At 32.3% G+C, this 13,975-nt stretch overlaps 1 protein-coding gene and 1 long non-coding RNA gene across 2 annotated transcripts; both read left to right on the top strand.

Annotated features, from left to right (window-relative positions):
- Positions 1-322: 322 nt before the first annotated feature.
- On the top strand, positions 323-1,644 carry LOC144849230 (uncharacterized). The gene is made up of 3 exons (XR_013613960.1): positions 323-407; positions 858-1,196; positions 1,608-1,644. It is a non-coding gene; the product is annotated as an uncharacterized LOC144849230 (long non-coding RNA).
- A 1,498-nt stretch (positions 1,645-3,142) lies between these two features.
- Positions 3,143-8,140, top strand: LOC144848942 (uncharacterized). The gene is made up of 8 exons (XM_078705893.1): positions 3,143-3,320; positions 3,423-3,474; positions 3,848-3,895; positions 5,434-5,526; positions 6,092-6,619; positions 7,141-7,191; positions 7,379-7,480; positions 7,860-8,140. The coding sequence occupies exons 2-8, from the start codon at positions 3,429-3,431 to the stop codon at positions 8,138-8,140; spliced, it is 1,149 nt and encodes a 382-aa protein (XP_078562019.1). The 5' UTR covers positions 3,143-3,320; positions 3,423-3,428.
- Positions 8,141-13,975: the final 5,835 nt, after the last annotated feature.

The following is a 13,975-nucleotide window of genomic DNA, read 5'->3' as shown; positions in this document are numbered from 1 at the left end:
TTACCTGTAAAGATAATGTGGCTAACGATCTACTCAATTCACTACAAGACAAAGGTGTAATATTACTCCTACTAAAGTGCAGCTTCTTCTCGAGATTGCCACACTGACCGAATTGAAAGAGGTTGTAGATATTGTAATTCAGTATATGAAAGATAATGCGATAAGTACTGATCACAATAAATTGTCATCTTATCGAGAAAATCTGTTTAAAGCGTTAAGAGAAGTTGATCCAGATACGTTTAATGATGTTATTTCGTTCTATGAACTGAAAGTTTTTACTTAACAAAATATTTGGGACGTTGTCCTTAAACTTGAAATCAAAGGAAAATTGGCAGATGAACCAAACAAAATATCCAGGTTTGCCTGTCGCCTTGGACAACGTGCAAAGAACATATTGTTAGATAGAGGTATGCATAAGTTGCTTAAGTTTTTAATTGGTTGGGTACAGTATCAATTGTAAATTACCAAAGCAAATAATATAAATTTGTTAATAAGTTCAGAACTTACACAGAATAATAATAATCTTTTGTAAAAGTTATTGAGAGGATTAGGGTTATTACAAAAGGTATTTAGTTAGTTTTTATCATAATTTTTGTCTGGAGGAAATAAGAGCTAAGTGCATGACAGGATAAATGTGATTTATAATTAGATCAGCTAGAAATTTAAATATAGGCATGTTCTCTGAATAGTGTTAAAATATTCTCCTTGTTAATTTCATGGGAAATTGTCTCCTTATTAGGAATTTCCCCTGAATATTGGTGTCCCAAAAGAGGAGTCCTACTAGATATTTCACTTCACTTCTGTAATATTTTTTTTATATGTATCATAACAAACTTTTTGTTCTTTTTCTTTAAAAGATGTAAAACTTAAAATTAAAGTGAAGTCCAAGTGTATTCTCAGTCCGCTTAATGGATGTGTGGAGGCTGTTGAGCAACAGAACAAATTTAAACAAAGTATATTGTCCTCATTTAAGTTTAATGGATTGGGAATCAAGGATCCAAAAGCATCGTTGTCTTTTTGTCTGTGTACAAATAATCGAAAAGCTTTAAAAAAATTGTTGAGAATTCATCTGAATGACAAATTAATCAAAGGTTTAGCTGACATTTTAGTACCAGCCAATCGACAGAAATTTTTAAAAGACTGGGCAACCGAAATTGATTTAAAGGATTACAAAACCGCTTTAAAGGAGTTAGAAGGTAAAAGTTGAATTGACTAATTTGTTTGTGGACACTATTTGCAACATTATTTCCAAGATAAACCAAAAAGGGATTAGTAATTTTATTAAATTGAAACAGGAACAATCTGATATGTCATTACTCTTTATTTGTATTGAGTTGTACTGTTACACCAAAACCAGTCCTGTGTACTTGTTTTGCATGTTTTGGTGGACCATTATGGCTCTTAAAACCAGTTCAGGCAGATGAATTTTGGGCACCGCCAAGTTAGTTGGGCTAGGATAAAATCAGCGGTAGGAATGTTTTTGGCTGCCAAATTGTGTCCAGGCTTTACTGGTATTATTAAACCATAGTATGCTAATCTATTGTTAGTTTACCTACTGTTCTTTCACATATATTTATAATAATAATCAATATCTATTTATTTTACAGGTGCTTCTTCATCGAGCACTGAACAGGAAAGAAGTGATGGTAAATTTGTTTGTGATCATTTTATTAGAGAAAAGAAGCAGTTTAATTATAACAAAAAAGAATTTATCTCTGTACAATTGAGTCTGCCCAAGACGAACCAGATTTACTGTGGGGCTAATTTATTATTCTCCTTTATTTATTAGTCAAATGTGACTCATTGTAATGAACATCTTTAAATTGTATTGATGTTGTGGTAATTATATGCATTCTTAATGAGCTCTAACACAATTTAAATATATTTACAATTTATTTTTTATTTAGGTGTGCAATTATTAGTAACTCTTGTTAAGAACAAAAGTTCATCATCAGTTCATGACAGTGAGCAACCACATGCATTGGAACTTCTCTTTAAAGCAATGAGAAAACAGGAAGAACTAAGTAGAAGAATTGTCAAAGAAATTCATGAAATAATGGAACAGCTCACTATTTATTTTGATGGAATGCATTTACAATTTGAGAAAGTAGTAACTGGGTGTATAGCATTATGTGTAGTGTCACATGACTCTGAAGCATTGGAAAAGTTATGGAAAATGTATTGTGATAAAACGCTGCTTAAAGATTTAGCCCGAATATTAGTAGTAGATGAAGACCAGAAAGACCAACTTGGTGAATTGGTTGACATTACTATCAATGAACACGATTACAACAGTGCATTGAGAAAATTAGAAGAATTTGGTAGGAAATTTGTAATTTGTAGTTTGTATTTAAGTTAGTTGGTGTGGCCGAGTTGTTAGTAGCTATCATACAGAAAGACCTGGGTTTAATTCAGTCTACTGAGCTGTAAATTAGTACCTAGTTGTAGGATACTAGGGAGGATAATGTGGTGTTGAAAGGAACAGGTCACCCTACCACGTAATGCCGAGGCTTAGTACAATGAGCTCCTAACAACTCATTTCCCTTCATTAAGAATGGATACAGGACTCGCCTTTACATTTTATGAAAGTTAAATGAAAATTTAACTTTAAATTAAACTGAACTGTACACAAAAACAAAAAAAAAACTGAAAACTAGAGGGTTAGGTCCAAAGTTGTCATTCTGAAAACCATCAGTTTTAAGCCAGCCCAAGAGTGTAAATGTATGAAAAATCACAATAGTTTGTTTAATCAACAAACCATCCACCTTTGAAATACATTATTGTTATAGTTATATATACCTATAACTAAATACTAAAATTAAGACAAAATGTTTGATTCACTTCACTTTAAACTGCCATGGAACTCAAATTTCAGAAAGGTGAAATTAATTTAAATAAAGATCAAGATATTAAAATTTTATTCTTTTATTTTCCAGATGAATCTGACAAGAAATGGGATGAACTCTTTATCAACAATAAAGAAGAACAAATGTCACCCAAATCACAAACTGGTGAGCCATTGTAGTTTATTTATATGAAATATGTGTAGTTTTTCTAATTTAATCATTCTTTCTAAAAATGCTCCTCTAAAGTTACTATTTAAAATAATTTTATTTCATAGAGCAGAATTTTAATACTTTTTACAGATGAACCAAAATACTATGATAAACAAGCACTGGAACAAAAGCAGTTTTCTGTAAAGAAAGAGTATTTACCAGGGATTTTAGAGGATTCAGACATTGTAGCTGGTACATCAATAGAGATATTGCCAACCAGTATTAAAATGGAGCATGGATCAGAAGGACATGTGAAATCAGACTGTAAATAAATGAAATGTTTGATTAATAAAAAGTAATTTGCAACCTAATATTTTACAATAGAACAATAATTGCCAAAAGAAAAAAAATACATATATTTTACAGATAAAGATGAAACGTCAAAACAGTTTAAGAGATCTTTATTGTCCAGATCCAGGTATGTTGTTGTCTTATGATAATGAGTTTTAGCCAATTCTAATATTTCACTTAAGTTAATACTGTATACTACATTTTCTCTATTTTCTTATCTTCACCTCCTATTTTTTTTATTTGTTTATTTAGATTAATATTATACTAAAGGAACTAAGTAAGATTTATTCGTTTCCAATTATCTAGCAAAGTGATAGAATTATAAACTTCTTTGATAAAAAAATATTTTTTAATTGTCAAAACTTAAACTGAATATTATTGAATTTGATGATCATGTGACATTATATTTAGGAGAAACAAAATCATTCATGCTTTTTTGTTCCTGAATTCTACATTTTCTATTTAAAAACGAATAATTACTATAGTGTTTTTTTTAATAGATGAACCTGGATCATCTAAGCTATTCAGAAGTTCAAGTCACCTCAAAGGTATGATGTTTTATTCATTAATATCTCATTCAACAGACCCGCAATAGGGTGTCACAAAACCTAAGATCACGAAACTAAGACCCCCTAAGACCTAAGGTCACGAAACCTAAGACCCAAGACCTAAGATTACCAATAGTTCTCTTTTGCACCTGCCTTATATTTTAACTCTAAATTTGTTAACCAACTTTATCCTGAATACCACACCTTAGAATTAGATGAAGAAGAAATAATATATAACAATAAATTCTTTAAATAAATTGATGACGTTTTTCTCATGCGAATTTCGCATACTCTATGTTCAATATTTTATTTCTGTGGAACGCCAAAAAAGCAACATTAATAGAGGGCTAAAAACTATGTGGAATCCATCTATTTAACTAATTTTTTGGTAAAAATCATGTTCAATTCAATATATTTTGTCACTGTCAATACAAATAAAATGTTACTGTTGATACTTTACACGGTTTCGTTAACTTTAAGAATAAAATCGACAAATTCATCATATCCCCTTAGGTCGCCCTTATGACTAGGCCTAGGGTAAGTAGTGATGCTGATTTTAAGATCGATTAAAATTCTTTGAAAATAGAAAAGTATCAGCAGTAACATATTACAGCATTTTTATTTACAAATTGACAAAATATATTGAACAAATTAAACATGCTTTTCACCAATAAATGCATTAATTGTAGACGCATTCCATCGAGTTTTTAGCCCGTTTAGTATTGTTGCTCTTTTGGCGCTCCATAGAAACGAAAATATTGAAAGTTGAGTATGCGAAAGTGTGCAAGAAACACGTTTGTAAAATCACCAATTATTATTTATAAATAATACCAAGTATTTATTTGTTACTTTTTATGTGAATCCCTTTCATAAAAGTACTTATGAGGCCTAATTGTAAGGTGTGGTATTCAGAATAAAGTTAGTTGAGTCAAAATGCAATGCAGGTGCGAAAGGGAAAAACCCCCTGAAACCAACACAATGGAGTAAATTTATATCAACAAACAAACGTCCAGTTTGTTTGTTGTGAAACAAAGGTATATACAGTATTTACTCAACAGGCGAAAATATTGTGAGTTTAATTAAATTTATGGTAAAAAACATTAATAAATGAAACCTACTATGTTTAATATTATGTATAGATAAACAATTATTGTTTTTAAGCTGTCGTATATCTTAGAATTTGTAATCTTAGGTCTTGGGTCTTAGGTTTCGTGACACCCTACAGCACATGTTATTTATCAGTTGAAAGCATAATATGTCTAAAGAAGCTTAAATAAAGCAACACTCTGCAACATAATGAGTGTACCATTAGATAACTGGGCTACTACATTGTAAATGAAATTTTGAAATTTAGTATCTTCAGGCATTGTTGCCATTAGACCTCTGGGTTTACATTGTAGTACTGTATTAACAATTATTGTACAATTTTTTAGAATGTTATTTTTTATAGATGAACAAAATTTATGAAGAAGTAATTGTCACATGTGTTTACAATGTAGGTATTATTTCTTTAAAATAGTTATAAAATTATTTTATAGATGAACCAAAATTCTATGAAGAACATGCTCAACAAAAACAGGTTTCCAAAAAAGATTATGAAAATTTACAAAAGGCAATGAAGGATGAAATTGGTAAGGAGTTAATTGTATTGTATTAAAATAAAGTATTAAAGGAGAACTTGACAGAGTAAAAACTCATTAAGTAGATTTTGCGATGCACCTGTGACGTCACAGCAATTTACGAAGACGGCTGTACGGCAAGCGCGTGCGACTATATCCTTAATCTTGCAATTGTTCTGAAATCATATGTACATACCTAATACGTTGTAAAAATATGGTCCTTTATGGCAGCTTTTAACTGTTAAATGTTGTAGTTGTTTTGTAACCTATTTGTTGTTGTTCCCCTAAATTTCATACATTCATTCAGACTTGTTTGATATATATTTTATGCTGAAAATTTATAAATTTAAACTGAAAATAAATTGAGGCTGAGTTGCCTTGTTGCTGAGTTGTCTGGGGCCGAGATGGTTTGGGGCCGTCTTGAACAGCTTCTGAACATAGGACCAAGGTTCTAGTGTAGTAAAATATGTTATTTCAATCGCAATAGAAAATAGTGCCCTCACTTCAATCGCTATTGTATTTTTTGACAAGAAATACTGTGAAACATTTCTTATTGAGATCTTTATTTCCAATCTAGAAATACAAGATGATATGTTTGCATATGTTAAAGAAGAATTTTGCAGCTGGTATGATAAGAGAGATTCATTGTATTTGCTGAAAGCCTTGTACAAAGACCTGCTGCTTCCTCATATTTTATACAAGTCATCTAGCACAATAGACCTGCTGGAATTCTTAATTGAATCTAATCATCTGACAAGCCAGGATTTCACATTGTTTTATGACACCATCAATGCAACAGGAGAATGTGAATTAGTAAGAAAAATTCAAGAGGAAGTTGTAACATTCCCAAATGTCGAGGAGATTTCCATTTCAAAATTCAGTCGTTACAGATGCATGTTGGTAGAATTTGGAAATAAGCTGACCACAAAAAATGTGGAATCCATCAGTGATCTTGTTAATGAGGCACCAACATCTTATGAAAGTAAATGGGATCTGATTAATGATCTTGAAAACAGACAGATCATCAGTGAAGGAAAGATGCAACTATTTATCGAGAAATTAGGTATCTTGAAGCTTGGAGAACCTGAAGAAGTTCTAACAAAATGTATGCATATTTTATGTTTGTTTTCTTCTATAGGACTTTAAAACGATATCTTTTCATGACAGTTTGTAATTTGGAAAATAATTTATTATATTATTATGCAATCAGCATATTTTATTAATTACTAGTTAATCAAACCAAAATATTTACAGTATTCCACATTTTACAAATTCGCTATTATAGATAAAAAAAAAAAGGAGAAATAATTATTTTATTATTATCTATTTTAAGTAGTATCTAAAATCACTCCATACCATTTATTTAAAAACATTACATTTCAGCACTATTTATTGTTTGATATCTCATAGCCTGTGAGAGCAATATCTGTCACTTACATTGAGAGATTTTTAAACAACAAACCAAACCTCATTTGTGATTCTGTAAACATATTTGTGCAATTAATGATTTAAAAATCGTAATATTTTAAATTTAAATATAGCAGATATGGATGATGCATACATTTTATTAAAAATGACCTAATTTATTATCATTATAATTTCACATTTTCTCTTGTTTTATAATAGATGTGTCAGAAGATCCAGTTAAAGCAAAGAAACCAAGAAAATCAAGAAAGAGTGAGTATACTGTAACCATAAGGTGTGTAAAAATGAATTGTTCTGGGAGCTGAATGACAATAAATCATGTATTTTAATTTAAAATGAAAAACATGCAACAAAAATTATTATTTTATTATTTTTAAGTTATTAAAAAAAAAAAAACTTTTTATATAATGCGTAATCTGATATTTGATTTCTTTGATAGAGACAACATTAAGAGACTATGTAAGAGATATGTTTGTAGAGAAAAAATGTTCTGTTAAAACAGATTCTGAGAAATCACCAAAAGAAATGGAACTAATTAAAGGTAATTAAAAAATAGTAAATGTAACATTTATTGTTATTATTTATTGTTTATAAATAATGGAAAATAAAATGTTTTTATTGATATTTTGCTTTTTATTAATAAAATAACATTTAATTACAGAATATAATTATAAATTCTATACATCTAAAAATACACTTTAAGAAGTGTGTGTTTATATTTTTTAAACCTATAATAGTTGTGCACATTTTACAGTTTTTGTTTCTTTTACATTATTTCAAAATTGTCATACATTAATTTATGCTGTGTATATCTTAAGCAATAAAGAAACTTTTAATATTGTAAAAGTTGACATGAATCTGGTAAATATATCAAATTATTCCACCGTGTCTTATTAATATAAAATGAATTCCTTTTACAGGTATTGATGATAGTGAGCCCTCAACTTCACATCAACAGCTACCAAGTCAAGATACAATGACAGATGAACATGCTGTAGATGAGATATGTAACTCTGTAAGAAGATTTTGCAGTTACATGACACATGGTAAGAGCTTAAAAAGAGATCATGGTATCTTAAAGATGATAAGAAGTCTGAATCGGGAAGAAGAAAAATGGAAACACTTTAAAAGGTGGGAATGGAAACACAGGAATAGATGGAAATGGATTCAACAGGAATCAGAGACATTGGTAGAATGCTAGCTCATGTTTTAATTGCTGTAAAAGATGAAGAGTATGTGTTATCTAAAATCAGTCCATCATGTACTTGACATGTTTTGAGACTTTAGAATATCATATAATTCATAGTCATACACGCTCGTTCAGGTTCGTGACCAAAGAGGTCGTTTATTCAGTTCCGTGTCAAAGGTCATATGTCATTACAATATTATAATCAAGTGTAAATACTTGTCATTCTCCCTTGTTAATTAAAAGTTATCTTCTGAATAAATTTGCACAAGTTATGTTTTAAGTAAATCAACTATTTCAACAAAAACATTTTAACAAAAACATTTCCAGAATGTTTTAAACAATCTTTTCATCATTCCATAAAACATCATTCTGTTAATTCTCCTATCTTATACTTTGACTGTTTCTTTCTTAATTACTTCTTCTACCCGTTTCCTAGATAACATTCTTCAATTAATCTCATTCTTTCTTTTCTAACTCTATTTGACCTTCGCACTGGAGCTGGGGTCCTAGTGGGTGTTTCCGGTACTACCGTAACTTTGTCATTTATTACATTACTTTCTGAATTATCATTATCAAGCAATTGGTCTAACAAATCCTCCAGATTACCGGTCTCGGTTTCTGAAACATCAGCCATTCTAGATCTGATTTGATTTGTATGCCTTTTCCATGTGTATGATCCCACTTTAACAATATATTTTAATGGACCTTTTTTCTCAACTATGGTTCCTGGCGCCCATTTAATTTTGTGACTCCCTTCCTTCCTAAAATCTCTTACATATACTTGATCATTCACAACAAAACTTCTCATTTTCTTATTAGATTTTTCCATCTCTTTATGTAAGTGATCTCTAACTGTTATATTAACATTAGGTCTAAGTAAATCTAATCTTGTTCTCAGCTGTCTCTTTACAAACAATTGAGCAGGTGATTGTTTTGTTACACTGTGTTCAGCGTTTCTGTACGCTAACAGAAATTTACTTAACCTTGTTTGAATTGAACATTTATCATCAATTGCGGCTTTCAAACCTTGTTTCATTGTTTGAACAAATCTCTCGGCCTGACCATTAGTAGCCGGATGACCTGGACATGAATACTTATGAATTATGCCATTTGCTCTCATAAAATCCTTAAATTCTGAAGCCGTAAACTGACTTCCATTATCCGAAACTACAAGGCCCCACTGACTAAACATTTGTCGAAGTGCTTCAATTGTGTTCGTGGATGTGGTCGAATTCATTATTTTTACTTCTGGCCATTTACTAAATGCATCAACTACAATAAGGAACATTTTTCCTTGAAATGGACCAGCGAAATCAATATGAATTCTTTCCCAACGTTCCCTAGCAGGTACCCAGGGATGCATCGGCACTGTGGCTGGTCTATTTTGAATACGTTGGCAAGGATCGCATGCCTTAGCCAACTGTTCAATTTCAGAATCAATATTCGGAAACCAAATATAAGAGCGAGCAATGCTCTTCATTTTAACAACTCCCAGGTGACCACAATGTAGATCATCCATGACCCTGCTACGGAGCCTTGGAGGGAGTACTACTCTCTCTCCCCACAAAATACAACCTTTTTCAATCGATAATTCATTACGTCTTAAATAATATGGCTCTATGGTTTTATCATCATTTGACACCCAACCATTCATTATTAAGCGTTTCACTTTACTTAGATGTTTATCTCTACTAGTCATTTTACTAATTTCGTCAGCTGTTATAGGCAATGCATTTATCATGTCCATAAAGTTAATATTTACATCTATGTTTATGTTTTCCGCTTTATCAATTGGTAACCTGGAGAAACAATCTACGTTAGCATTTGCCTTACTACATCTGAATTCAATATCATAGTTGAACCCGGCTACAAATAATGCCCAACGTTGCATTCTCTCCGCGGCTAACACTGGTAGACCCTTTTTAGGCCCAAATATGGTAACTAAAGGTTTATTATCCGTTATCAGTGTAAATTTTCTTCCATAAATATATGGATAATACTTCTTTAGCGCAAAAATAATTCCCAACGCTTCTCGTTCTATCTGAGGGTAATTTTGTTCCGCTTTAGTTAATGCGCGTGAAGCAATTTTGACTGGACGCTCTTGCCCATCGATCATATGGCTAAGTATAGCACTCACCCCATACGGTGAAGCATCCGTCGCTATTTTGACTGGTAAACTTGAGTCAAAATGTACCAAAAAACCTGAGTTAGCCAGTGCTTGCTTTGAATTATCAAAAGCTGTTCGCGCTTCTTCAGTCCATACAAATGATTTACCTTTACATATCATTGCATTGGTCTCAATAAGGTAGCTAAATTTGGAATGAATGATTGATAATAATTTATCATGCCCAAATATGATCTCATTTGTCCAACATCTTGTGGAAGTGGAATTTGCATAATTTGATCAACTTTAATGGGACTTTTATGCACCCCATCTTTATCAATTACATGACCCAAATATGTAACAGATTCTTTCATGAAATGACATTTATCACGTTTTAGTTTTACACCTTCCTCTTCCAATCGAATCAAAACTTTTTCCAAATTCTTAAGATGTTCAGCATCATCTTTTCCTGTTATTATTATATCATCCAAATAAACCATGACTTGTTCTAGGCCAATAATAATTTTAAGCATCGCATTTTGCCAAATAGATGGGGCAGAAGCCACACCGTAAACAAGTCGATTTACTTGGTAGAAACCTTTCTCAGTTATTAACGTTAACAGACCCTTTGATGGTTCAGTAAGCTCCATCTGATTATATGCCTGTGTTAAATCTAACGTTGAATATTTCTGTCCCCCTGCCAGTTTTGATAAGATATCGTCTACATTAATATTGGGCGGGGCCACTGGTTTCAAATTTTGATTAATAGTCGTTTTATAATTACCACAAATTCGGATACCCTCTCCTTTCTTTATGGTCACTATTGAACTAGCCCATTCTGTATGCTTAACAGGTGTTAATATTCCCTGTTCGACTAATCGGTCAATTTCGTTGTTAACTGGTTCTTTTAAAGCATAGGGTACACGATGACATTTACCGATAATTGGTGTAACCCCCTCTCTCATTTCAATATGGGCTTTAGTATGCTTAAGTTGACCTAATTTGCCATTAAACAAACTTTTGTGTTCATTTAGTATTTTGTTTATCTGAGCATCGACATTTACAATGTTAACATAGTGTGGGCTATGTATTAGTTCCGACCAATTTAGTTGAATGTGTTGCAGCCAATCTCTGCCAAATAACAATTGATTGGTTTCTTTTACAACATACATATCTAGTTTCTTACATTGGTTTTTATACTGCACATTTACAGTACATGTACCTAAGGGTTTAACCCGTTCACCTGTAAAACTTTTAAAAAGGATATTGGTCTCTGAAAGAGAAACATTTGATAATTTTGTGTATACGCATTCAGGTACAACAGTGAATGTAGCACCTGTATCAATCTCAAAGTCAAATTTCTGTCCATTTAGTTCAAGATCAACTTTTATTGGGTTAGAAGCATTAGACTCGCTGATCATTGAAGCCATCATTACACTGTCATCACTTTCTTCACTGGTGCTTTCTTCAGCTTGTACTTGATTTTGTTGTTGTTGTCGCTTACTGGTACTCGTATTCTTTTTTGTTCTGCATTGTGACGCAATGTGTCCCTTTTTCTTGCAATTGTTACATTCTTTCTCTTTAAACCAACAATCTTCCGGCTTGTGTCTGCCTCTTCCACACCTATAACATGGATTCTGTTGCTGCTGATGTGTTTGTTTATGTTTATAATACTTGCCACTACCACTACTTCTGTCATTCGATGCACCTCTTTGATTTGTACGATGAACTGCATTTACATTACTTGTTCTACTAGTACTACCCGTTGCCATAGTCTCCGACTGCTTCTGTACTAGCTCAAATGAGTTTGCTATGTTGACTGCTTTTGATAGAGTCAATTCGTTACCCTTTTGTAGCAACACTTTCTTTAACTTTTCTGACGTACATCCATCAATCAGTTGATCTCTGATATTGTTATCTATTTCTGTGCCAAAATCACACAAGTCCGCCTGTTTTCTTAATCTAAATATAAAATTTGTTACCGATTCTGCTTCAAATTGGCTTAATTTCCTAAATTTATGTCTCTCAAATGGTGAGTTCACTTGAGGTTCAAAATAAGCATCAAGCTTCTTTATGGCGATTTCATAAGCAGAAGGTCTCGCCTCTCCGTCTTCAACAACTATTTCGGGCAATGTAAAATAAATTTCTTGCAGGCGTATGCCTCCCGCATGCAATAAAATTGCCTCTCTCTGTGTCGCGTCTGTCACGCCTTTCGCTGTGATGAGAATATGCACGGCCTTTTTCCACTGCCGCCATCTTGCCGCTAAATTAGTTGGATCGTTTCCTACCTCAAATGGTGGAATATTGTCCAATGTGTCTAGCCTAATCATTCTCAGTAACTTGTATATAACTCACGTAATACGCCTATATACTTTGTATACCAATCCTCGTCGCCATTGACATGTTTTGAGACTTTAGAATATCATATAATTCATAGTCATACACGCTCGTTCAGGTTCGTGACCAAAGAGGTCGTTTATTCAGTTCCGTGTCAAAGGTCATATGTCATTACAATATTATAATCAAGTGTAAATACTTGTCAGTACTGACATTGTGGTGAAAGGTCTGTCTACTGAATGTAGTAAATACACCTTTAAATACAATATAGAACTATATGCAAGTGATACAGATTTGTCTACATCATTTTTAATTCATTTGTTGATTAATGCACCACGACTCAAAATGCTTCAATTCAGTAATTTAACAGGTGTAACTATGAATTATACTGTTGATGCACTATCAAAGAAAGGATTAGTGTTGGAATTGGAGAACCTTTATATCCATTCCACTATCTTAATGATATCACAGGTTCTATACTTGGCACATTACTGGCTATTTCTCCTAAACTGAAAACACTTTACATGTACAACTGCCGTCTGTCAGGTGTTATCATAGATGCCATGGTGTGGGAATGTGTCAATAGGAACCTAGTGTTGGAATTAGATAATCTTGATATCAGTGGGAATAAACTCAATGATATCACAGGTTCTATACTTGGCACATTACTGGCTATTTCTCCTAAACTGAAAACACTTTACATAAGCTACTGCAGTGTGTCGGGTGTTATCATAGATGCTATGGTGTGGATATGTGTCAATAGGAACCTAGTGTTGGAATTAGAGAATCTTAATATCAATTGGAATACTCTCAGTGATGTCACAGGTTCTTCATTTGGCACATTTAAATTGTAGTGATCATTGTACGGGGAAATTTACATGGTTCAGGAATAACTTGCAAAGTACAATTGATTACATGTTATGCTCTAATAGTGTACTCAATTGTGTAAATAAATTTATTATTGATGACGACAGGGTGATGGGTCTTGGGAGTGACCACAATGTCCTTCTTAAATTATATATTAATAATAACTATCATGAAAATATTAATTATCAAAATAGCAAAATATGTTGGAATATCCAAAGGAATCAAGATTTTTCTTTGTTTAAGCAACACATTCGGATATTGTTTCGCGAATGGGATGCAGATTTCTTTAATGATGTTAATTGTCTTTGGGATTCATGGAAAAATAACCTTATATTGGCCGCGACAAAGGGTATAGGAATTAAGAAAAATAATGTTAACATTAAATGCAACTCTTGGTTTGATAAAAATGTCGATGCGGCTATTAAAGATAGAAGGGAAGCATCGCCTCTTCATCGTAGATGGGCTAAGGGTCTCGACCCCAATAAGAATGGTGATGATTTATGGAAATCTCACCAAGAGAAACGGTCTTATGCTAAAGA

This window comes from Antedon bifida, chromosome 7, assembly GCF_963402885.1.
Source record: "Antedon bifida chromosome 7, ecAntBifi1.1, whole genome shotgun sequence".
Classification (NCBI taxonomy): Eukaryota; Metazoa; Echinodermata; class Crinoidea; order Comatulida; family Antedonidae; genus Antedon; species Antedon bifida.
This window is presented reverse-complemented; position numbering and strand designations above follow the sequence as displayed.

Bases quoted from the DNA above. Each gene is read 5' to 3' on its own strand.
- LOC144848942 (XM_078705893.1), top strand. From the start codon at position 3,429: ATGAAACGTCAAAACAGTTTAAGAGATCTTTATTGTCCAGATCCAG. The intron at 3,896-5,433 runs GTATGATGTTTT...ATTATTTTATAG, and splicing joins AAGTTCAAGTCACCTCAAAG to ATGAACCAAAATTCTATGAA. The intron at 7,481-7,859 runs GTAATTAAAAAA...TTCCTTTTACAG, and splicing joins AGAAATGGAACTAATTAAAG to GTATTGATGATAGTGAGCCC.